At 40.6% G+C, this 26,640-nt stretch overlaps 1 protein-coding gene across 2 annotated transcripts; it reads right to left on the minus strand.

Annotated features, from left to right (window-relative positions):
• Positions 1-1,265: 1,265 nt before the first annotated feature.
• On the minus strand, positions 1,266-26,640 carry col2a1a (collagen, type II, alpha 1a). 2 transcript variants are annotated; one of them, XM_014981720.2, is made up of 54 exons: positions 26,279-26,640; positions 24,874-25,080; positions 23,882-23,898; positions 23,720-23,752; positions 23,195-23,227; positions 23,029-23,082; positions 22,621-22,713; positions 22,141-22,218; positions 21,485-21,529; positions 21,327-21,380; positions 20,981-21,034; positions 20,542-20,595; positions 20,383-20,436; positions 20,239-20,292; positions 20,110-20,154; positions 19,957-20,010; positions 19,795-19,839; positions 19,637-19,690; positions 19,343-19,441; positions 19,189-19,233; positions 19,000-19,098; positions 18,863-18,916; positions 18,673-18,780; positions 18,514-18,567; positions 18,287-18,385; positions 18,120-18,173; positions 17,183-17,281; positions 17,025-17,078; positions 16,898-16,951; positions 16,757-16,810; positions 16,581-16,634; positions 15,848-15,892; positions 15,622-15,720; positions 14,226-14,333; positions 14,044-14,097; positions 13,883-13,936; positions 13,738-13,791; positions 11,879-11,932; positions 11,685-11,792; positions 11,478-11,531; positions 9,529-9,582; positions 9,275-9,436; positions 8,992-9,099; positions 7,311-7,418; positions 7,156-7,209; positions 5,823-5,930; positions 5,674-5,727; positions 5,454-5,561; positions 5,309-5,362; positions 4,702-4,809; positions 4,324-4,612; positions 3,257-3,444; positions 2,930-3,172; positions 1,266-2,842 (listed from the first exon to the last, which is right to left on the minus strand). In XM_014981720.2, exons 1-54 carry the CDS (start codon positions 26,370-26,372, stop codon positions 2,696-2,698), a joined length of 4,464 nt encoding a protein of 1,487 aa, XP_014837206.2. In that variant the 5' UTR covers positions 26,373-26,640; the 3' UTR covers positions 1,266-2,695. The 2 variants fall into 2 exon arrangements, with proteins under 2 accessions (XP_014837206.2, XP_014837207.2); XM_014981721.2 differs by lacking the exon at positions 24,874-25,080 and having other exon boundaries at positions 26,279-26,638.

Here is a 26,640-nt window from a genome sequence, read left to right on the forward strand (position 1 = left end):
TAAGTGTGCTGCTGGTGATTAAAAAAAGAATTAAGTTATTTTTAATTATTAATGTAAATATATGAATACAATTATGAATATAAAAAAATCAGTTCTATTAAAAACTATCCCAATAGGAAATTAAATGTCATAACTCATATCATGCAAGTATATTCAAAAAGTAATTGTTGGTGATGCTTTGGGCAGAAAGGATGCCTGGTAGCAGTCAGTCTTGCTACAGCTCTGAAGATGCCTCTGACTGAAGACAGTCCTGGATGACACTATTAGTTATTAGCAGGCCCTGCTGATCCACCTCATTTGCTTTTGCTGCTCACCTTAAATCTGTTAGGCTTTTTGGTTTGACTTGATCTCTGCTCATTATGGTTGATGGAAGAGATGCTGTCTTTCTGCTGTTTGGTTCTGCCCTGCAACCAAAAATCCTCCTTTTCATCTTTTGGATTTGGGGTCTTAGTTGAGGTATTTTTTGAGATCAGCTGTTCCCAGTTGTAAAAACACTACCTTGTTGCCATGACTGCGGATCATAACAACTATCCAAAAGTAGGAGCAACAAACTTTCCTGCTGCTGCAAGACCAGTGGAAGTAAATGTCCAAATATGCAATGCCTCAATCAAAAAAATTACTTTTTTTTTTTACTTCTTTTAACACTTTTTAAATCTGGAGTGAATATCACTCTACAAATCTGGATATTCACTATGCATGATGTTAGAAAATTTTGTGATATTTGCAAATATTGTGATGACAATATCAGTTTTATATGTCTCTGTTTTCTTCTTTAGCTTCTTTCTAATTTGTGCTTCTTCTGTGTAACCTTTAGCATTTTTGACAATGTCATTATGTGTGTCTGGTTTGAGCTTTTGCTGCTGTGAGACTCTTCTGATAACTAAAAATTGCATTAGCACAAAAAGTACAACTTCAGAACTCTGACACAGCCCTACCTGAAATGTGTTTTCAGTTCAGCAAGTTTGAATATTAAACTATATTGTCTTGATAATATATTTTCAACTTGCAGTAAGGACAAAGTTGGCCACAATCAGAAGTAGTAATGTAGTTTTGTGTTGCACAGCTGTTCTTCAGTGAAAACTAAGTCCTTGACAGTTGTTCTGTCTGGCCCTGAATCCGAACAATGATTACAGCACTTTGATTCCTTCTTGTTAGATTATTCAAGTAAACACACTTAACAGTCTTTCACACATTCTCACAGAGTATCGGATGTGGAGTTACCCAGGGCAAATAAGCACACATGAAGGATTCTCTTAGAAGAAACATCGCCTCACCATTTCTCTTTTTATTCAAAACTCAAGTAAAAAAAAAAATCACATTTATTCTGAATTTGGTTTTCCTTTTATTTTCCAATTTACATTAATTAGCGGTTTAACAAAACAAAGACAATCAAATTTATTCAAGAGAAAAAAAATGTACATGCCCTCACACACATAGAGACAACCCACCCTGGTTGTTTGTGAGCGACTGTCCTCAGAGTCCCAGGTTAGCCTGTGGGAGTCCACGGGGAGGCCTCCGAGCCAGGGTGGAGTGTGAGTGTGTGCTGTGAGGCTAGTGGGAATCAATAAAACGGGTCTGTGGACGGGATGGGGGCGGGAGAGGCTGGAGGGAGCGGCGGGGAACTCGTAGCACCTTCAGCGAAAAGAGCAACCCAAAACAAAGATGGCCGTCGGGACGCAAATGAAAGCTAACCGTTTTGGTCAGCTCAGATCGCAACTCAACATTTTCATTTTGTTTTCTTTTTAAAACCGTGAGGTAGCTTTTAAGAATCTGGGCGACTACATGAGAAATTTGAGAAGTATTTTCCCTTGTAGTTCTATAAAGCCAATCTTTTCTTTTTCTTTTTTGTTTTTTGGGACGAGAGCGGGACCTTCTGACCAGAAGGTAAGGGGTGCAGGACATGAAAACATACAACCAGAATGGCACCTTATTTTCCAAAAAAGTGTTGGTGTGCATATAGACACATGTACACGTTACGTGGAAATATATATATCTATAAAAACCATCTGGTTGTTTATAAACACAGACTTTTACAACATTAGAACCAAATATTTATTATACACAGTAAAGTTTTCTGCTCACGATGGACTGCTCTGGAGTGGCAGGGTACATTTTACTTGCTGAGAATAAAATTTAATAAAGCGAATTTGCACTTGGTCTACAGATTTAAAATGCCGTATTTATGTGTCGGGAGGGAAACGAGGAGGGAGGCGGCGTAGGACTGGGACAGAGGTTGTGCAGCTGTTCTGTAGTGGAAATCGGGGAGGCTTCTGCTACTTACAAAAGTGAGCCCGTCCCGTCCTATCCCAACTCTGCCCACTTGGATTAGACAATAAATAAGTGACATCGAGTCATGTTTCTGTTCTCCATACTTTGGTTTCTTGGTCCCACTTCTTCCTGGCTCAGACTCATTTCAGTCAACGGCTTGGCATGGGAAACATGACTGGATCTCAGGAAGTGGGGCTGACAGAAAATGCTGCTGTGTTGTACAGATATTGCCGGTGCCCTTCAGTCCTCACATCCAGGAAGTACAGCTAGGAGAGCACTTTGTTGTGAGGAAAAAAAAAAAGTATAACATTTCTTTCTTTTTTTGTTATTTTCCAGTCTCCTTTATTGTGGAAGTGTGTGGAATGTTTTCATGGTCAGGTTTTTTTTAATTATTTTTTTGGGGTTGGGGGCATTGTGATACTCCAGTTTACAAGAAGCAGACGGCGCCTATATCCACTCCGAATTCTTGATCTGCTCCTCCGATGTCCATTGGAGCAATGTCTACGATTGGCAGACGGGAGGTTTTCTGTGTTTTGTACTCAAAGACAGTCTTGCCCCACCGGCCTGTGTGACTCTGTTCAGTGAGAAACGAGACATTTGCAACTTTAGAATTAAAGTACCATCAGAAATACCATTCACTCAAATTTAGTTGTGCACTCACCTTGCAGCTATCCTCCAACACGCTGTACGTGAAGCGACTGTTGCCCTCTGCGCGGATCTCCACGTCGTTGGAGCCCTGCAGTAGCAACGCCTTCTTCAGGTTTCCTGAGGCCTGATCCATGTAGGCAATGCTGTTCTTGCAGTGATAAGTGAAGTTCTGGGACGCTTCAGTGGACAGAAGCCTCAAGAAGGTCAGCTGGACGTTGGCAGCGCTGGCAGCAGGACCTTCCTGAGCATAGCTGAACTGTGGACCAAAACCAGGTAGCAGGTTAGCAATATCTTCTGAATCTGCTGGGGGAAGACAACATTGCAGCTTTTGTGTTCTTACGTGGAATCCGCCATTCATTGTCTCTCCGAACCAGATGTGTTTGCGGGCCTTGCTCTTGCTGGTCCACCAGTTCTTCTTTGGTACTTTGGCGATGCTTGGGTAGACGCAGGTCTCTCCTGTCTCCATGTTGCAGAAGACCTTGATTGCGTCGGCTGTGCTTCCGAGGTTAGGATCCACCCAATAGTCACCTAAGGAGATGAAAATAAAGTTGTGTGTTTAAGAGGAGGAAAAGCTTGGTGTTTAAATGAAAGATTTGGTTAAATGTTTTCAATGGGAATCCTGCCTTTAGCATTAGCCTGTATCCCAGGCTAGGTGTGGGCACTGGTAAAGTATTCACACCACTTTGACTGGACCACAGTAATTCTTGAGTGTTCTTTGATCTACACAAGTGTTTATTAACCCTGGTTCTCAGGGACCACTGCCCTGCATGTAGGAGGTTAATACAAATGAATGCTACACATTTCTGAGAAAAATACTTATAAACCAGTTATTTACTTTCTAAGTCACAAAATACATGGCAGCTTGTTGTAAAAGATCATGGGTTACTAATGCTTTTGGAAAGAATTGTATATACCGTATTTTCCGCACTATAAGGCACACCGGATTATAAGGCGCACCTTCAATGAATGGGCCATTTTAAAACATTTTTCATATATAAGGCGCATAGAATAGACGCTACAGTAGAGGCTGGAGTTGCGTTATGCATCCACTAAATGGAGCTGCACTAAGGAGAATGTCAACAAAACAGTCCGACTTTGGTCGGTGCGGGGAGCCTTCCGCTTCTTCTTCTATGGGCAAAAATGAAGTCGGCGGCTGCTTACCGTAGTTGCTAGACCTGTTGTGGCTCAATATTGGTCCATATATAAGGCACACCGAATTGTAAGGCCCACTGTTGGCTTTTGAGGAAATTGAAGGTTTTTAGGTGCGCCTTATAGTGCGGAAAATACGGTAATAATTTATTTTTGTGCAGGTTTTGTAAAAATATATCGATTTTACTGTTTATCGTCCTAAAATATTTGTTATTCATAAGCAGCAGCAGGTCAGATATTGATGTTTGATCCACTTACCGCTCTTCCACTCAGGGTGGCACAGCTTTAGGTCACTGCAAGAGCGAGCCGGGTTCTTCTGGGTACCGTCAGGGCTGCGCAAGTTCTCAATCTGGGTGTTGAGGGACTTGATTGTGGAATCAACCTCAATGTCATGCTGCCTCAGGGAGCTGGAGGCCTCGTCAGCCCTCATGTACCTGAGAGGATCAGGAGACTTCTCAGTCTGGCCCAGGCCAGCGAAGGCGGAGATGTCAATGCCTGGACCTGGTGGGCCAGGAGGACCAGGGGGGCCGGGGTTCCCAGGAGGACCCTGAAAGATGGCAGAAACAGGAAATGTGACCTTATGGAAAGAGAACAGTACACACAGATATGAGGATTGTAAATGTTGCTTCTACATACAGCAGGACCAGTTTCTCCAGAGCGTCCTCGAGGTCCGGGGGGTCCAATGGGACCAGGCTGTCCATTAGATCCGTCTTTGCCAGCAGGTCCAAGTGGACCAGGGGGTCCCTACAGAACCAAGTGTCAATCAAAGTGAAAGTTAGCTTGGAACTGGCTTATTTCAAAGAGTTAAACTTCATTTAGTGTCTTAGCTCCACCTTGCAGTCTGAATCTGATAAAGAACTTCAAAAGAATAGTTTTTAACTTTAACATGCTTTCCCTAAAATCAGTCAAGATAATTTGTGTGTCGTTATTGTGCACTTCTTAGCTAATCTGTGTTAGACACTAAAATCCATTTTCCAATCTTGGAATGAGTTTTTTTCACAAATCAAGATCCTCGCTGCCTGTCATCCACGTTTCTTACACGCAGTAATTATAAAAAGTCTCGGCTACAAATCTTATCGCAGCGATGGGTAATTAAAAAACGGAGCCTTTCCACTCTTCGTCTTCATCTTTTGATTGGAGACTTACAAAAAGACTGACCTGCTGCACACTTTACTACCATTGCATATCTGCGGCCCAGAACGGTTTTAATTGATTTTTCCTCCCTTATTTTCCGCGTCCTCACCTTAGCGCCACTTGATCCAGCAGGTCCAGCAGGTCCGGCATCTCCAGCAGGACCCTGTCAGAACGAGGACAGCCGCAGTTTAACAAAGGAAGTGAGATTACAGATGAAAATTAGCACTAGAAGGAAAATCTTTTAGATTTCTTACTGGAGGTCCAGGAAGACCCTGCAGACCGGTGAAGCCGCGGTGACCCTTCTGACCTCTCTCTCCAGACTCACCCGCCTCCCCCTTATCTCCACGTGGTCCTTGGGGTCCCTGGAGTAAAGTTTTACCAACTGGTGAAATTTAAATCTATACATGCAGCCTTTTAAAATGAATAAAAGATGATACCAACACTGATATCTCAGTTAGAGTTAGCGATACTTACAGCAATTCCTCTAGCGCCAGCCAGTCCTGGTGGTCCTGCAGGTCCTTGAGCGCCCTAGAAATAATGATTCAAGATACTTCCTCTTGTTCATGTTAAATATTTTATTCTAGGTTATATTTCTGTGGCATTAACAGTGCAGCCTTACTTACAGCTTCTCCTCTGTCTCCCTGTTTGCCGAGGGGCCCAACCGGCCCGGGAGCCCCAGGGGCGCCTGGAGCTCCGGGAGCGCCTGCAGGACCGGTGTTACCTCGCTCTCCCTAGAGGAGGATACGAGGTTATGATGCAGCTGAATAAAAGTTATGCAACATATTGCACATCTGCTTGATTTAAGTCAAATATAAATTAGCAGGCTAGTTTTAAGGTTGTAAGCAGCGAAAATAAGAACTGAACATAGCAATTGTTTTCACAGCAAATGGATGGATAATGATGTGAAATTCTCACCAGATATCAGTAACAACAAAAATAGAAAAAAAGCCAAAAGAAATTTGTTCATATGTAAAATAAAGTAGGATGTCAGAGGAAATAAGTATTGATAACTTGAACAATATAAGCAGCTAAAAGGTTTAAAAAAGCCAAGATAATCATTGAAACCTGTCAGTTTTAGAACCTCATTATCAAGGTAGCACACAAAGAAAATGCAATTATTGCTGCAAAATATTATCTCGGTATTGGTTACTCACATTTTTTCTAAATTTCTGAATGCTTCATTGAGTATAAGCACTATTAGAACTGTTGCTTGAAAATGGGACTTTCACCATAAACCAGATAATCCTCACAAGAGGTTTCAAACAAAAAAACTGGGATTATTAGGTACAGTTTTATTTTTCATGAAAACATTAAGTAATCCACTTAACCACCATTATTTCTATGCATCCTCACTCCACAAGACTCCACTTCAGAAGAAAAAGCCTGGTGAAGCTTGAACATTTAGACGGCCCAAAACAAACAATTGAAGACGACAGTCTGGTCAGACCGTTATGAGCTCTGAAAAATGACATCATCTCAATAACTCCTTAACGGTGAAGTTTGGAGAGGTACACTTTATTATTTAGGGGATTCTTCCATCAAATGGTACTGGTTATCATTGAGGGAAAGATGAATAGAAACATTTTTATAAGACTTTTTTTTCCAGCAAGACAATAGTTCCAAACACGAAGGCATGAAGGACTTCTGAATGCTTCAACCAATTATTTATGCTGAATCCAAAATCTGTGGAAAGAACCGAACAACAGATTGCATAGAAGAGATCCACTGAAACTTTAAGATCCAAAGAGTTTGTGAGGAAGACTAGGACAAAATCCCAGTTAGATACGCTGGTGTTTATCTCAACCCTGGTGAGATATGGGTTCCATCTTGGACAGGTCACCAGACCACCAGTTGTGGATTACATGGGCCTCCACTAATACCTGGTGTGAATTTACTGTCACGTTCACATATTCAATGCTTTCTTTTCCCACTCTACCTGCAGCCAAAGGTCCTCACCTTGACTCCAGCAGCTCCATCTCTACCAGGAGGTCCATCTGACCCAGGTGTGCCCTGGAAAACAACGACATCTTTTTCATGCTACGGAAAATCCCGTAATAATAGGTGGCAGAGCTGCAAGTATAATTGTTTGGTTGTTGTTGTTTAGGTCTGACCTCTCTGCCTGGCTCTCCAGCAGGTCCAGTGAGTCCAGGAGGCCCAACGGGTCCAGGCGGTCCTCGGTCACCAGCACCACCGGATGCTCCCTGTTTACCAGGCTCTCCCTAAACACAGAGGACACACTCATTAAGAAATACAACACAACTCCTTTTAAAAAATCATTTGAATTCCAGTGAATTGTTCAGAAGCATGTTTAAGACCAGTTTTTCAAAGTGGGGGCCACTAGGGGGCGCTGTGGGAGAGAGAAGATGAGAAGAAACATACAAAAAATAAAAATTTAATTGAATCCTATGAATATTTTATTTTTATTTTTTCATTACAGTTTTTGTTTTCTGATCTTCAATCATTTTTATTAATATATAAGCTAAGGTCATTTATTTAAGTGTTCTTTCTGATAATTTTTTTTTCTGATGATTACTCTGATTGGAAACGTTTCTGACAAGAAAAAGACTAAAGTAAGCATTCAACAACGCTATGGAGGACTCTATGGCAAAAAAGCATAAAAACTAGGAATAAAATAACATCTGATGTGATTAATATGAAATATAATTTTTTTTAATCAAAATTGGGGAATGTGTTGAAAATGTGTATTATCTGGTAATAAAGTGATAATATAGCATCTGATAACATTTTCCATCACAGAATTCATGGCCTTGTAAAATCAGAACACATGAGCTTTATGATAAATGAATGTGATAATTATGGAATAGTGCATAAAAATCTATATTTTGTAGCATTTTCTGTGGGTTTCATGCCAGTTGATGTTCTTCCATGTTATGGGAAAGTTTGAGAACCCCAGTTTTAAAATACCAAAGGTTTATTTGTGTAAACTTCATCCACCTTATTTCTGGGAGGCTTACTGGGGAAACGATTATAGGACTTACTTCCGGCGCCCACCGGAAGTAGCAGTATTTAACTGTAATTTGTAGGGTTTTTTTGCTAATCTACATTCAAGATAGACATCTCTCTTTTCGGTTATAATACAATATTTACTTAAACTTGTTCACGGACACACTGTCTGCTAGACAGAGGATCGTAATTGTGAGTTTAATCACGGGGAGCGACGGAATGACCGCGAGTTAGCAGCGCTGCTAGCAGCTCGTTTCTCTGAAGAACTGACAGAAACAAAGACGAGAAAAGCAGAGAAGCTGGTCAGAGATCTATGCCGACAGTGTAAAACACCAGAACTACATAATATTGGCTGGGTGAGATGTGAATTTTATTTTTCGTTTGTATTAAAAAATAAATAAATAAAGTTCATGATCTGAGTCTTTATCATTATGTTTGGGCCAGGAACACATTTTTTATAAGATAAAATAAAATATCTGGCTTCATTTAGTCCAACACAACCAGGATCTCGTGTGTCGCTGCAAATCAGCGGAGAAATGACCGCAGCTGCTAGGCTCCAGACCGTAATATGGAGAACCTCCCCACTGAACCCGAACCGAATCACACATTAACCTGTCAAAGAGAGCAACTTGCCACTGGAAAGTGTCTGCCCTTTCGGAGCTCCGGTAACTGTTGTGCTGTTCGTGGCTGTTCTCTACTAATCAGACCAAGTTTAATTTGTTCATGTCTTGAACATGCTCCCAAAACAAAGGCGGTAGTTTTCATCGCCTATCGACAGATAGGAAACAAAAAGAATTTGGCTGAAACTCTAAACCCAGAAACACTTACAGAAGGTCCGGGGAGCCCAGGGAAACCTCTCTCACCGCGCTGACCGGGCAGCCCAACAATACCACGACCTCCAGCCAAACCCTGCGGCCCTGAAGGGCCATCAGCTCCCTACAGAGGAAACAGAGACCACTTTGTCATCAAACGGTCTTGTCAAGCCACATCTGGATAAATCAGTCGGTAAATATGCCACTAAATCAGCTGGTGATTGATACAGACTGTTCTCTCACAGCAGCTCAGTCACAGATAATGCTGGGTTATGATGGGGCCAAAGTCTCTAACTCACAGGCTCTCCCGTCGGTCCTTGCTCTCCCTTCTCTCCTGGAGGTCCACTTGGTCCACGAAGCCCAGCGTCTCCTGGCCGTCCTGGAGGACCGGCGTCACCGCGAACACCTTTCGGACCGTCCTTACCAGCGGGACCAGCAGGACCGGCAGCGCCAGGGTTACCCTGTGATGGACGGGCAGAAAATTTACTAAAGTTACTAAAAATATATTTAAAACTTCTGTTTAATTCTTCTTTGCTAAAGTTAAAATACTCACATTGGGACCAGGAGGTCCAACTCTGCCAGCAGCACCAGGGAAACCTGTTGCTCCCTGTCAGAGAGAAGAAAACTTTGAGGTTAAGAGGATTTTGCTGCTTTCTTTTTACGTTTTACCTACAGGTACAAAGTCAGAAATATTTTAAAGAAATGACAAGCACATGGTTAAGGTGTGAAACTGGATCAGAAGCCATTTTGCTATTATTAGTATTATCAAAATGACATTTTACTTTAATAAACTTGTCATGAAAACTCAACATTCTGTTTCTCTGTAAACTAGAATATTACATAATCTCAATTAAAATAAATATTTGAACACAGAATATTCAACCCACTGAAAACTTGGTTGGTGAACGAATGACAAGAGGAAGGATGAAATGCCCTAAAATCATGTTTTTGACATTTGAACTGATTTTGGATAAAACACAGTGGACCAACAACAACAGATAACATCTATAAGATCTATAAATCATCACAAAGTAACTTGGATTCTGTTCCTCTCTCCACTCTTCCTCCAGACATTGAGCCGCTGAGCGACAGTACAGTTTCTCAGAGCATGTAAGATAATCTCTCGTTCAGCAGTGGTTGCAGCCGACATCTGTGTCTGACTCCACCACCAGTAAACTCTGTCTGAATGTCCCACAAACTCTTAAACTGGCTGTGCTTCACAATCCTCTGAAGTAGGCTGGTACCCCTGTTGGTTTTTCACAGTTTTAATGCCACACTTTTTCCTTCCACTTAACTTTTCTTGATATCTTTGTAAAAGGCGCCCTGTGATCATCTAGCTTCCTTAGCAATGTTCTTTTGTTTGCCTTACCCTACTGACAAACCTGTAAATTATCTTTAGATTACCAAAATCCAAAACCGATAAGATTAGCCAATCAATAAACATCAATACAAACACAGACTGTGCAGGACATTTCCACACTGACACTACTTAAATTTGTTGAATCGTCACTACAGTTATAAATCCTTTTCTTCTGGTGTTTTGATTACGTAATTTTCAGACAACTACCCCGACACAATCAAACCATGTTAGAATTTAAAAGAATAGACATTTTCTTCCTGATTACATCTGAAAACATTGACCGTTTTCTGAATGAATTGAAAAATAAACCAAACAATGGTGGGATCACGTCAAAGTTTAGGAAATTCAGAGCTCTGCATTTGGTGCAGCATTATTAAGGCTGACTTCACTGCTTTTTCTTCTTCTTCTTTTAATAGTTAAAGTGTCCACAGTGAAAAAGGCTTTTTATGCTGCCAGAGCTGATCGTAGTTCTGCTTCTATAATTAATGAAGGCTGGAATCCATTTATAGACAAATGTACCATCTGTAGACGACATCGCCTGATGTGAGCATCAAAAGCAATGTGAGACATTTAATGTTATGCAACGCTGTCATTTGATTAATGTAATATTTCTGCTAATTCCCTCAGCCGGTACATCTGAACCAGTAAAATAATCCATAAAAACCTCAATATTGTTGGTAATTTGTTAGCCAACTGAGTTGCTAGCATGATTTATTGCTTTAGTTGCTTTCCCAAAATGTTCTAGGACAATCTATATCGAATACACATACTTCATAATCTTCTGACATCTTTGTACAGGTCCTAAAATGCAGACATATATATCTGTATTAATTATAATCAGATTATCCTAATGCTTCCTACGTGGTTTTAAAAGCTGTTCATTTCCATCACCAAATATTGAGTTAAAATATATCTAACTTTTCAGCCTTAACCTTAAATGTTTTATTTTAATTTCAGAATTGTAGCATAAGTTAAAGATGCATTGACATAAACATCTCTAAGTCTGACTGCATCAAGGTTACCTGAATGTGATCAAGATAGGAGCTGAGTCAGATTACCAATCTGATCAGATGTTATGAAACTAAGACTAAAGTGACAAAATCAGACGATTCAGAGTTATAACATGAAGAGAAGTTACTCACAGGCGCTCCCTGGGCACCGCGTGCTCCCTTAGGTCCAGATACGCCAGTAGGTCCCTAAAAAACAGCAGCAACAATCACTCATATTGTTGGTGACTGTGAAACAGAAATACCTGTTCTATATTCTGCTGTGTTTACATTCCTGACTTAAAACGGGTACAAGATACAGAGCGTCTTGTTCCAGGACTTTATTTTTGGCCAAATACTCACCACAGGTCCAGGAGCTCCGGAGGGCCCCTGAGGTCCAGAAGCACCAGCTTCTCCCTTCAGTCCGGGCTCACCTAACTCTCCCTTAGCACCTGGCTGACCATCTGCACCCTGAATGTCATTTAGAGCAGCCCCATTAGCACAATGTCATTGCTACGATTTTAATTAGCAGAAACAATCGTCTTTTATTTACTCACAGGAGGTCCAGCGAAGCCCGCAGGCCCAGGAGGACCAAGCTCACCACGGTCACCCTGCAGAAATGGAGAACCAATAGGTTGTCGATACCGACTGTTCAAACAGAGAGGAAGACTGACACGAGTCAATCAGGATTTCCCTGCGATTAAATAACAAAGCTTGGTGTTCTCAGTGAGGAAAACACTCATAAAAAGATCAGAAAAAGACAATATACTGTGTATTATTTAACTTTAAGTTATGTTTTTTAGACCAGTGAAGGAAATAAGTATTTGTTCCCCTGGTGAGGTCATAAGTTTCTACCCTTAAAAAACAAACAAACTGCCTCTATTTTTATTGATATATTTGGATGCAGTGTGGACAGAATAACAAACAAAAATCCAGAAAAGTTAAAAATGTATATGTATGTCTTTCGAGTGAAATATTTAATCCTGTGTCAAACTCAAGGCCCAGGGGACAAATCTGGCCCACTGTAGCTTTTAATGTGGCCCTCTAGACTCCACATTACATCAGTAAGTCTCTCCGGTTTTTCACAAATCCGCAAAATTCACACAAAATCGACAGATTCCAACATTTTTTTCAGATTTTTACTGCAAATTTCTCTCATAATAACCCAGAAACTTTGGGTTTAAATGAATCTGCCTCAGCCTTACTTGATGTCAAATTATAGTCTGTGATCGATACGGCTGTTAATAAAAAGTCACATCTGACATCATACATCAGTGCGAATATGGTACGAGTTCCTTACAAATATTTCTACATAAGTGCCACAAAATCTGTGATTTTGATACCAAATAAAACACAAAAACAATCAAGAAATCCAGGATGGACTGATCAGTCTGAAAAGATTATCAATATTATTTAATTTTCAGAAACACTTAATGAATGCTGACACAAACAGCTATTTAATGATAGTTTAACTGCACAACCGGCCCTTTAAAAACATTCAGATTTTTGATTTGGCCCAAAATTAAAATGAGTTTGACATCCCTGCTCTACAAAAAAGCAGAGCAGGGATACATCTCCCACCGTTTATTAATGTGACTTTAGATCAATCAATGAATAAATCACAGTCACCAAGAGCGCCATTAGCAGTAGCTGTTAGCATAGCATTAAGCTGTAATAAACTGCTATGCTAACGGCTAGCATAGCATTAGGCTGCAACAGACTGAAATCTTCCAACCCTCTGCTATCAATGGCTCACCTAAAGTTTCCCAGTGAACATCAAACTGCTTTACAGGAAGCTTTTAGGGGAGGATACTGTAGTCTACATGAGTTAAACTAAAGGCCCGCGGGCCAAATCCGGCCCGCTGTGACTATTTCTGTGGCCCTGTAGACTTTATGACAGTTCAGATTGAATTTCCTGATAAAATCTATTTTTTATTTGTTTTCTACCAAATTACTTCTATATAAGATATTATTTAATTTTTAGAAAGACAAATTGAATGCAGAGAAAATTGGAATATTTTAGTTATTAGTTGCTTTTATTAATTGATTCTGCTACCATGATGATGTGGCCTCTGTTGAAAATGAGTTTGACTTCCCCGCTGTAGTCAGATCAGACCAAAATGGAGGACTTTGGTATCGGTTTGACCTTCAGTGTTTGGAGGAAGGGAATATTTAGTAAGAGCTGGAGAAGATCATCCAGATTATCAAACAATGAGGTGAAAACATGGCACTCTGGTACTATTTTGTGAGCATGACCATAACATCTTGGACAATAACCTATTGTTACTGTTTTAATTAAAACAGTAACAATAGGTCATGGATGGGTATTTCAGGATGACATTGACCAACAACACAACAATCAACTGGCAAAAGAGGAACCACATGTTATGTTTCTGTTTATCATGAAAGTACTTACAGGAGCACCACGAACCCCAGGAGCACCAGAAGGACCAGTTGGTCCAGTCTCACCCTAAAACGAGAAGGAAACATGGGTAAAGTCAAAAATAAACACGAACTAAATATGATTTTGATTTCCATTTAAATTCTACTGTGATTCTTACCTTGGCACCGTTGGGTCCAGATGGGCCAGGGGGACCAATGGGACCAGTCAAACCCTACACCAGAGAAGACCATGGGTGAAGATGTAAGAAGAGATGCTAAATCGATCTATAAAGACGGTTTTAAACACTATCGTGAATTTAAGCATAAATTTAGAACTCACTCTACCACCGTCTTTTCCAGGAGCGCCTTCAGGCCCCTTCTGTCCATTATCACCCTGTCAAAAAATACACAGAAACTGAAATTATTCTTTCCTGCATTGTATTATAAACACATGCTATGCCTTTACTGGTTAAATAATGTGTTGAGTTTAAGTTTGAAACACCATTTTTTTCTGTTTCTTACTCTGTCTCCCTTGGCTCCTGGGATGCCTCCAGCTCCTCTCTCTCCAGGCATACCCTGCAGGCCCGGGGGCCCTTGAGCTCCAAGAGCTCCAGCTGGTCCAATTGCTCCCTGATAAAACAAGGTGAATATGAAATCAACCATATGGAGTAATTATTCTCAAAATAGTTGGTCCTGTTCCCCCTCCAGCTTACAATAACTTAGGTGTTGCTTTAATTCAGCAATTAAGATGAAAACATTATGCGTACATTTTGTCCATTACAAACATTCAAGAACAGGCATTAATTACACTATTATTTCCCTAAGCGCTTAATATTGAAGTGCACCATATTTGTTGACACTAAACTTGTCCTTATAGATTTATACTATAAACATGAACAAAAGTTTATGTCTAATTCAATTCTTTGATTAAATAGGATAACCCAGTCATCTTCAGCCACACTTCAACAGTATGAGTCCTTTAGCTTAACTCAAAAAGTTGCAACAAAGCTAAGCTAACTAGCTAAGCTAAAACGTTAGCTTTCTTTAAAATTAGCCTAATTCACCAACACCTCAGATGTTGTGTTGCTCCTGCAGTCTTCTTACTGCCTTTACATCAACTAACTGGGCTATGTGACTGACCAGAGATCATTTTTGTGTTCATGATCATTTTGTGAATTTTCAATATTTTTGACTCTAGATTTTTACACTAGAAGTTACTTAATTTTTGAAGGCAAACTTACTTGAACTGTTGTCTCAGAGTTAATACAACTGACAGTATTCTCATCCAATTAAATGTCAAAGATAAGGTGATTGAACATTTTCATTCATTAGGGGGCAAAAAGTACGTTGACAGTCAGTCTCTTACATGCGTGTGGAGGAATGGACACAAACCTTGCAAACGTGTGATGGGCTGTAGTGTTTGTGTTGTTTTCTGGACTCATAAAGTCTTAGAAGTTGCTATGTAACCTTTGCAACTAATAGAAATTCTCATTTTTTTAAGACTCAGTCATGATGTGTTGCTTAAGATCTGTATGGGGGAAAAGGACTCTTTATTTGCCATTTATGAGTCAGTTAGCTTGGATTAACTCAAACTGTCGCTACATGGCTATGCTAATTTAGCTCTGCCAAAGCTAAATGAATGTTTCTCAACTGATACGACCACAAACAGGTTTTATTTATTATAAATCTGAATTGGTAGACTATATTTTTTGGAGGTTTGTAATTATTCACTTATCTTAAGAGAGCTGTTAGTTTGTGAGCTTTCTGAAATGTTCGCACACACTGAAGCAGCAGCTTAGAAGAAATTTGATTTTAAACAACTTCAGATGTCACCTTTTCATTGCCACAGTTAGTGAATCAGCCAGTATGAGATTTAACTAAACAAATATTTAAGCTCGTGTAGGAATCAGCTGCTGACCTTGGGTCCGTCACTTCCTGGTGTCCCAGGAAGTCCGCGCGGTCCTTGAAGACCCTGAGGCCCAGCGCTACCGCGCTCACCAGGGAAACCACGCTCACCCTTTTAAAGATGGACAATAAGACCAGTTAAACAAAAACTGCTAACTTTAAACAACAAAGTAAACGCCTTCAGGTATGAAAGCAGCTTTGATCTGACAATCCTGACGATTAGAAACTCGGTCACTCACTCTGGGTCCAACAGCGCCAGGAGCTCCACCCTCTCCAGGAACACCCTGTGAATTACAAACATAAACTTTTCAGATTTCATGATTTATCTACACCATTATAACAGCATCCTCACCCTATACAGAGTAAATAAAATATTTATTTTTGTTACTGTGGGATTAATAAAGGACTATTCTATTCTATTCTGTTCTTTTTGCTGGTATAGACGACCAATATCATAAGATTTGATTGAAAATATACTGCTCAAAAAAATAAAGGGAACATTTCACTTTAATTTTGTGTGTGGCTCCAAATCCAGGCATCCATTGGTTAATAAATTTGATTTCCATTGATGATTTTTGTGTGATTTTGTTGTCAGCACATTCAACTTTGTACAGAACAAAGTATTCAATGAGAATATTTCATTCATTCAGATCTAGGATGTGTTATTTGAGTGTTCCCTTTTTTGAGCAGTGGTATGTGATTTCAATGTTTTATGATTATCATTTTGGATCAGTGATGGAAAATATCTGCAATTTCTACAAAAGATTACGTTTAGTATCATCAAGGATAGATGTCTTTATGATTCAAAAAAAGTAGAAAGTAATTACAATCAGGTAAAGCTTAGTTTGTCATCTATATTTTAAGCTTTTTTGCCAGCGATTCTGATAAACGCTGGCAAAACTGAAAAAAGATAAACCAACAGATGCAAAACAAATCAGTCTGTAATTATTATATGTAATTATTATATCTCACCTGATCTCCAGGTTTTCCACCCTCTCCTGGGGAACCAGTTGGACCAGGCAGACCCTGTCCGAAAGAAGAGAAGAATTGAGTGAAATTATATTACACTGAGAAAAATTAGGCTTTTATATGGTAATGTTTTGCAGTAGATGTAGTGATGAAGGAGGCTTATGGAAATATGAACCCACCTGGAAGCCAGGTGGTCCAGGCTGTCCTTGCTCTCCTCTCTCTCCAGCAGGCCCCTAAATTTATATATTCAAAGATAATAATCAGTCAATCTGAATGTCAGAGTCCATGTTAAAATGATGTTAAAATACTGAAACACTCACAGCAGGTCCAGGAGGTCCAGAAGGACCAGTCTCACCATCTTTTCCAGGTAGTCCCTGTTCAGAGAGATTAATTTTATTATTTATAATTTTGGGTAAAAAGGGTAACGTAGTTTAGGTTACTACTCACTCTCAGACCAGGTCGACCAACGAGTCCCTTCTCTCCTGGTTTTCCAGGTTCACCCTGGTAAAGAGAAAATTACTTTAATTACATGGTACACAAACGTGGAAGAGTTTCACCATCTGTACTTATTTAAATCTTTGTGTGTGCTGTAATCAGATCTTAACATTTGCTCCTTTTGGTCCGGGGAATCCCATGACTCCTGGCTGTCCGCGTGCGCCCAGGGGACCAGGTGGACCGGGACGCCCGTCCTCACCTGGAGCGCCCTGTTGACGGCAACAGGAAACAGGTCAGATGAACAGCAACTCCAACATCACATTGCACATTACAATATGGCTGTAAAACTTACCGCTATATGCGCATATCATATCGGTAAATACTGATAATTATTGATTAATTTTTTGTTTTAAACATCTGAAATGTTACCAAACTAGTGGCGTGAACTTTTCTGTTTTATCCACAGTTTTCATTCCTCGCCGTTTTTTATTTTTAAGCCGTTATGAGGCAAAACCTGAATCTGCTGCTGCACCAGTTACTCAGCAGCTTGTTGCTAGGCAACCAAAGTTGGGGGTGGAACTTGAAACTGCTTGCTACCCAACAGATTGTTGCTTGGCAACCAGAAGTGAGTGAGTGAGTGAGTGAGTAGATTCCACCAGCATTACTAAGCTAGCTGTGAGAGGTAGAACGGCTAAAGCCTTTCCTCTGCCTACATTTCCCAGAATGCTGTGTGGTACTGGATAGGAGGTCAGTGAATATACTACATGTTGAATAGAATGTATTGATATGTCGATCACATGTCAATTGCGATATTTGTTGTTATTGATTTATTGTCCAGCTCAAACATTATTCCATTGTCTGAATACAAGTGGACTGTTGCAGGAATATTACATTATTATTGTTTGGTGAAGGTTATTTTAAAATCATTATTCTGATTTAAAGTCGCATTAAGATTCTTTGTCAGCAAACCTGCTGTGGTTATTGTACTTTGTGAAATTTAAAACAAAAAGGCTTTGATTTTTATGTTGGGTTTTTAGTATTTGCTCATTCTCAAATAGATTGTATCTCAGGGAGTATCTTTGAAAATGCTTTAAATATTTTACTCACAGAAGCTCCAACTTTGCCCTGCGGCCCAGTATCTCCAGGACGACCAGTAAGACCCTAAGAGAAGTACATTAATGTTCAAGACTGTAAGAAACTAGTTAAGCATTGAACCAAATGAAACTATTATTAAAGTTAACTGGTTAGGTAATGTTTAACAATGTAAAACTCACTCTGGCTCCTGGGAGGCCAGCCTCGCCTGTACGTCCGGGGTCTCCAGTGGCACCTTTAGGCCCAGCAGCACCAGGGACGCCACGGTCACCAGGGGCTCCCTGAAGGCGGAGCAATCAGTTTAACACCAGTCAGCTTTACTGCAGTCATCATGCAGAGGAAATACCAAGGTTTGACAGTCAAAGAGGCTAAATTCATTCTGATTGAAATTTGTTTAGGTAGGACCAACCTTAGCACCAGCAAGACCATCCTGACCTGGGAAACCACGGTTACCAGGAGCTCCCTGCAAGGAATCACAAATTAGATTAGCTTGTGTGCATCTTGGTATATTGGTATTAAAATGATCTAGTAATCTATTCATAGTAACATCCTCTTATTGGCTTCTTACTCTTTCTCCTGGAGGTCCGTTTGGTCCAGCAGTTCCCGGCTCTCCCCTCGCACCCCGCTTCCCTTCTTCTCCAGCAGGGCCAGGAGCCCCTTGAGGCCCAGCCGGGCCCTAAAGTACCAGGATGTTTAGTTCACCCTTCATCAACTCACATCACCTGGAATCTCTTGACGGTCTAAATGGAGCAACTTACCAGCTCTCCTTTTGGTCCAGATTCACCCTTCAGTCCTGGAAGACCCGGATCTCCCTAAATAGAAAAAACAAACAGAAACAAAAAATTAAACCACAGAAAATATCCCTTTGGTTTCTGGTCTTCTGTAGGCGCCTTACAGATTGTCCTTTGGGCCCAAGAGGTCCAGTTGCTCCCTGAGGTCCAGGTGGGCCTCGGGGGCCGGGGAAGCCAGGTGCGCCAGCAATTCCAGGAGCCCCCTTTAGTAAGATATCAAAATGTAAAAAATATTATTGAAACCGATTACTAGGGAGTAATTACTAAATATCTGAGTAAGAAAATGGACTTACAGCAGAACCTTTAGCCCCAGGAATACCATCAGTGCCGGGGTTACCCTGCAGACACCAACAAGAAGCAATAAATTATAACATATCAACAACTGATGACTACTGATGGGGTGTTGAAAAAAGGAACCATGAAATGATAGAGTCCTGACAAACTAACCCCCGCCCCAGCTGGTCCAGGTGATCCTGGCGTGCCGGCCTCTCCGCGGGGTCCCTGTGCTCCTTCAGCTCCACGGGCGCCTGTAGGACCCGCTTCACCCTGACAGGAAACAACAGATTTGTGACTTTTATTGGAAAAACTAACTCACTCTTCACTCCTTTTTTTAACGTAATGCAAAATTTGCTCCACCCACTGACTCTATTGGACACAAAACCTGCTGTGTTCTTCACAAAACAGCATTTTATAACAATTAAATTGGTTCATAAATGGTAAATACTGGTCATCAAGACAAACCTTGGAGCCTGGGGATCCTGGGAAACCTGGAGCTCCAGCAGGACCAACTGGGCCCTACAGAGTCACAAAAATCTTTACGTTAGATTTCATATTTCGACTTTCTTGTTGTTGTAATTAAGATAACATAGTGGATGATTCAGATACGAGACGATACGCACCGGGGGACCAGCTGGACCAGGCAAGCCATCGTTTCCACGGGCTCCCTGAAGAGAGCAAAGTTGGGAGAGTCATTGTCAAATATCAAAATTAAGGGTTTCTTCTTAGAAATGATTAAAAAATGTCAGATTTTTGCCCAGTTTAAATAAGAGTGAGTTACTCACTGCAGCTCCAGAAGCTCCAGGACGTCCCCTCTCACCAGGTAGACCCCGAGGGCCCTACAGCAGAAGAGACGAGACAAGTGACCAGGACATTTTATTTAAAACTCTTACTTCTCACATAACTACAATTTAAATCTGTGATTTATAAAGGCTCACCATAGGCCCATTACTGCCGCTTTCTCCAGCTGCACCAGTCTCACCCTGAAAATATGGATGAAAAAAATTTAAAAGAGGCAAAAACAAAAAAAAGAAAAATGAAAGTATTTTCTTTTTGATTGATTATACCTTGGCTCCAGCAGCACCAGTCTCTCCCTTTGCTCCATCCAGACCTGGGTGACCCTACAGGGAAGCAGGACGTGACAGCATCAGGAGCTAAACCTGGCCGAACTGACCCATTTCTACCACTCAGTGAAGGTTTTTAATTCTCACTCTGTGTCCTTTTATTCCAGGAAGTCCAGGTGTCCCAGGGAATCCACGAGCTCCCTAAAAAATAAGAATAATTTTATCCATGAATTTCTTCTTCTTTGTTAGTGATGAATTTAGTTTTGGGACAAATGAAACATTCATTTAGGAATGATATTCGCTCACCTGAGGCCCTGCAGGTCCGCGCTCACCGGGTTTGCCAGGTTTTCCAGGATCACCCTAACAAAGCAGAAATAAGTTAATTATTTTCTAAAATAAATGCAGCTGCACAAGAAAAAGCTGTAACATTCAGTATTTCCCCAAAGTGGGAGGTTGTTGTGTGATTAACGATCTCTGTACTGGTACTGTTCAGAAAGAAACACTGCCCTCTGCTGGTAGAGAGGGTTTATTCACAAGGTCTGTCTAAATTTCTACATCACTTTAGGTCATTTAGGTCAGAAACGGGACTGTGATAGTTATAATTTTTGTTTGCATTTTAAATAATAACAAGGTTTAACTTTTTAAGCATTTAATTTGGCTACATAACTCATAGGCCTAACCTGATTTTGTGAGAGAAGTTCAGTGAACAACATATTTCAGGTATAGAGGACATGTTGAGACTTACGTCACTTCCTGGTTTTCCAGATGGCCCGGGTGGCCCACGAGGTCCAATCGGTCCCTGTCAGAAAACAAATGAAGACTTAAGATGACTTACTGTCATGTTGTATGTGTGTCACATAATGAAATTAACATTATTTAATAATTTTGTGACATAACTCTGGCTTATAAATCCCAATAAGCAAGAAAAGATATTCTTAGATTGAGAATAAAAACACTTTTGAGATGGATTTTATTTCATAAACACATTAAAGCTATAATGTCTTTATGAAAATTGTTTATCTTCATCCTCAAATCACTGAAATCAGTTTTTCCGGCATCCAGATTATATTTTGGGAGCAATGTGAGCTTACAGCTGGACCGGGCTCTCCAGTCTCTCCAGGTGCTCCTTGGAAACCCTGAGGCCCCTGTTGGTGTAAACACAAAACAAACAGCATATGTGTTTACCAACCACATATATGGCATTTAATGTTAAAAAGAATAAAGTAGATTAAAGTATGAATAAACTTACAGGAGCTCCGCTAGGTCCAGGGGGGCCACGGGGACCCATGGGGCCCTGTGTGGACACACAACACACAAACGCTGTGAATCAAAGCTACATTGCATTTTATGAAAATATTTTGACATCTAATTTAAATGCTAATTCAACTTATGATAATTCAAGGCATAAAATAAAGTATTTTATATGATGGAGAAAATTTAAATAAATACTCTGCAGGTTAAAAAGCCTTTTGTAAAAATCCAGTTATGTGGAGTTTTTCATTTTAAACTTGATATGGCTATCAGTGTGTATTTATGCACAATTCATGTACAAATGTATTTCTAAAATTATATCTTCACCTTCCTAAACTAATGGCCTCAGTTATATTTAGTCAAAAGGGATTTTGGCAACAACAACAAAAATATGTGATTTAAGCAAAAAAAAAAAAAAAAAAAAGAAGAGAGAAAACTGGCTAAAGAGGACTTAGTCCATTAATTTAATCTTTAACCTTTAATCCATTAAAGGAAGGTGAAGATGTTGAACACAGACTCCCTGCGGTGGAGATAAATTAAATGCCCACCAGGTGGCAGTGCTGCCTCCATCTTTGAAGAGCTTCAATTGGTTTTTACTGCGTTTTTCTTTTTATATGTAGATCAAATTAAAACTGCATGACGGTTCCTGCTTACCATTGGTCCTTGCATCACACCCATTGAAGCAGCTCCAGCCTTTTCATCAAAGCCTTGAGACATCTGAGCAGCAAAGTTCTGCAAAAGCACAGAAAACACACAAAGATGGAAAACAATGCATTTAACTTCACTGGTCTGTCTATTATAATGACCTTAGATGTGCTTGATAAAACCTTCACGTAAACTATTGTTTTATCTGCTGTGTTCTTCCTTTTTGCTGTTTTAGAGTTTGTGCTGCTGTGTCAAGCCAACTACAATCCATGCTTTGTTTTTCCTGCATACTGGCCTCACTATAAATGAGAGATGAAGAAGAATAAACACGGCTAAGAATCACTTATTTACTCGTTTGCTCTCTGTTCCTTCTGTGACGTTTCTCAGCGTAGCTCTAAAGTTTGTCTGTTGTCCAAATTGTGCGACGGAGAGGCGACGTGTTATCTGAGCTGAAATCTGGCATGAGGAGCTTCGTTTCCTCATACTTACCCCTCCCAGCCCTGGTGGGCCGGGTGGTCCAGGTGGTCCGGGGTTTCCAGGTGTGCCGGGTTCGCCATCTCTTCCTCTTGGTCCAGGATTTCCCTGAGGAAAAAGAAAGATGTTTTTCATCAAGTTTCTGTTGACTAACCAAGGCTTTTGGTAAACTTCATTGGAGGAGTTTACGAGGAATCGTTTCTATAATATCTCATTTCTTTCTTTACACTGCGATTTTGGTTACAACCCAAATAGCTTCAGTTCAATTAGTTTAAGATTATGTATTAATTTCAATCATGTGTCAGTATTCAACAGCCCATTTATGACCAGGTTAAAAGTCAAATAAATCTTAAAGCTGCCAGTCTGCTGCAGTCAGAATAACTTTGTTTTGTGGTCAAATTAAATAAATCTTTGTTTGTTTACCTTGTCACCCTTTGCGCCAGCTTCTCCACGCATCCCCTGCTCACCTGAGGGGCCCTGCAAAACAACCAAGAGCATGTTTAATATTTCTAAATCTCCAATTCAAAGAAAAATGAATCATCTTGTACCGCATGGTCATTATGATGTGAAAAGAAGGATAAATGATTACCATGGGGCCTGGTGGTCCTCTAGGTCCTACGACCTGGACAAACATACAAACATCTTTTGTCAGGTTTCAGTGGATGTTTTCCTTCTGTCACATCCAGAGACATTTCTCTGCACCACAGAGCATTCCAGCTTAGCAGGAGGTGGACAAACCCAGACCCAAAACATAATCTGACAATGATTTTATTTGACAAGATCATTTTCCCCCCTCTACACCATCACCTTCTTTGACCTCTAATTGGGCTGAATTTTGTCACCTGACGTGAACTTGAAGAAAAGCTGCCGGGAAGAACTAAAAGGATTTTGCAGGGTTCATTATGCTGCTGGAATGCTGGGCTTTTCCTTATTTTATACGGCAGGAGACATTACAGAGGAGGAATCAGCATTTAAAGAAAGCAAGGAGCACTAGATGTTAAAAGGTGTTCACAAATTCAAGAGAATGTCTTAAAACTCTTTAAATAAATTTGTTAAATAAGAGTAACTGCAATGGCAAAATCACGTAATGTTTAAAATGAGGAGCTTCACTTACATCTGCAATCTCTCCTGGTTCTCCCTTCTGGCCCTGATGGACAAAAAGCACAAAGTTCTCACACACAATAAAAAAATAAAAAAAATAAAAAAAGCAATCCTGAGGCCGGTCGTAACTTTTTCTACTCAAATGTCGGTATTTTAGTTTTGCTCGCTGTCTCACCTTGGCACCAAACGCCTCTGCAGGTGGATTGATGACAGAAAAGGAAGAAAAACACCATTAAAAGTGACATCTTGAAGCAAAAACATTTCAGACACAGGATTTATTTGGAATCCAGCCTATGACTCCCGAGAAATGGAGACCTGCATGCTGCAGAGATCAAATACCGCTCACCGAACCCATTCTAGATCGTATCAAAGAGGCGAAGGAAGCAGCAGAAGCAGGAGTGAGCGAAAAGCACAGCGTTAATTCTAACTATTAATGCAAACTGTAAGCATAAGTAATGTTTAATTGATACTAAATAAAGTGTTTACAACTGCAAATGCATGTTTTGTGTACCTGTGCATTTGGCATTGCTAACATTTTGAAAATTGAGCAAAACCCAAATGTGTTTCTTGCTTTTACAAAGTTTACACAACCGGTTGCGAACATGTCACTAAATATATTTTGAGGCATGTTCTGAATGCAGTTTCAACTTAAACAACTTAAAGCATGTTTGGCTACATATCAGTCGATTTTCAGTGGTGCCAAAGGAAACAATCTATCGTGAGATTTCTAAACTCCATGTATAATTTGGTTTTGAACAGAGCTTTGGAAATCTTTGATGGAATAAAATGAGTAATTATTGCTTCAGATAAATGAGTTTTGCTTTGTGGAAAACTGAGCAGTAGAGAGAATTCAGGTGGAGACAACAGGCAGCACATCCTCCAATCTAAATCACACTATTTAAAGGACATGATTAAATCAATGTTGCTCATCTTGTCTCCATAAATCACATGCAGAGATTGACTTTGGAATAGGGAGCAAAACATGGAGCAGCCGGAGCTAAAGTGACAAAAAAATATAAATAAATCTGTAATCAGTGACTTCCTCTGACCTCATCAGAAAACGGCTCCAAAGTGTGCTCCCGATTCAAAAGTCTCAGCTTGGGATGGCTTTAAATGCAAGCAAGGAGAGTAATTTATTTATAGGTGTGTGAATAAATAAATTACAACCAATGGGGGCAGTGGCATCAGCGGGGCAGATGGGGCAGCATTCTCCAGATGGGATGATGGGGTTGGCACACTCTTTGATCTCCTCGCAGATTATCTCATCGCACAGAACCGCTCCGCTGTCGCACACACAGATGCGGCACGGCTCTGGCTTCCACACATCCTTATCATTATACAGCCGGGCGTCCTGGATGCAGCCGCCTGCCTCCTCTGTGGTGGCCAGCAGGGGGCGGATGTCAGGGGAGGGACAGCAGCGAAAGGTTACACACGGAGAGGAGAGATGTACACGGTGGGATGAGTTGGTAGAGAAAGATCATGTTGGATTAGGAGAAGAAAGTGAGGATGAAGGGTCAAAGGGGGAAAGTGAGGAAGTGGGAGGGGTTAATGAGCACAAAGGAGGGGCATAAAGAAGTCATTTTGCATCAAAACAATACACAACATAAAAATCTCAGCACTTTTACAAGATATTCATAACCAAACATGATTCGTTCATTTGCATAAATACAGAGGAAGAAAGTTTTTAAATGATGATTCTCCAGCTAGCTGAGAGTCACAAACGTTCATTTAGATGATTGGATAGAAATATGCAACACGCTATCGCCTCAGGAGAAATTTTACAGCTGCAAAACACAGAATGTCAACACAAACTACAGCAAACGGTTGTGTCTGCAGAGTGAGCTGAGGTATTTCACAGAGCAGGCTGAGTGTATTTAACCTGCTCCGCTGCCTGTATGAATGAACCTCTCTTATGGGGATACTGGGCCCAATTGACAGGCTGGTGCTGTGAATAAACAGAGGCTCCTTCTACATTTCTCCGTCTGGGTATCGTTGCCGTGTAAAGCGCCAGTGTAAACACACACGGTAAAGTAAGAATAGGTGATTTGTTTTATGCATGCGCCACAGGAATGAGTGTATAATCTACAACATTTAACGACATGCCAAGAAAACCCAGAACTGAGCAATGGACACACTTTTAAATAAATGCAGTTACACAGCAAGGAAACACAGTACACCTCTAATTTGCTAGAATATCCCGTATTATTGCCTTTGACCCCTTGTTGCAAACACCGTTCTTCAGTATCTGCAACACTTTAAGCCTTGGCGTCTGAGGTCAAGCTGTGTCTGACTTCATCTCTTCATGTTTGCAGCTCTATTTAATGTTACAAAAGCATTTAAATACTTTTATAGAGTCTCAGAGCATCACGCACAGCAGGAAGGTGTGACAGGTGAGAACAAATCAGTTTCTCCATCTGACACAGATGAAGCTTGACACCTTTATCTAAACAGATGAACAGCCTGTCTTAGCAATAACCTAACAAAACACCAATACAAAATTAAAATTCTCCTCAGTTCATAAAGTAAAAATTCTGCGAAAAGAAGTACTTTTCTTTTTTTTAACGTGACTTACGGTCGTCTTCTTGCTGACATCTGACCACGGATAGTAAAACAACTTGAGATGCTACAAGTAGCAGAACAGTCCTTGAGTCCACAAAGCTGAACATGTCTAAATATTAGACATGCAGGAGCTCGGGTGAGAAGTGAGAGGGAAGGCGGAGGCCGGGCTTTTCAGTCAGGTGGTGTGTTAGGTAGGGGTTCCCAGAGACTTATGGCACCATGCAGGCAAACCTTCCAGAAAGTAAGTGGAATCCAAAGCGGGGCCCCAGCTGGCACTCTGCACCCAGCTCGTCAGGGCAAGCACCGCGGTTTTATGTCCACCGTGCCTTGTATGGATCTTCGTATATTCCAAAATGCCAGTCCTTCCCCCAGACC

Source organism: Poecilia mexicana, unplaced genomic scaffold (genome assembly GCF_051168715.1).
Source record: "Poecilia mexicana isolate PSO_F unplaced genomic scaffold, ASM5116871v1 scaffold_7, whole genome shotgun sequence".
NCBI lineage: Eukaryota > Metazoa > Chordata > Actinopteri > Cyprinodontiformes > Poeciliidae > Poecilia > Poecilia mexicana.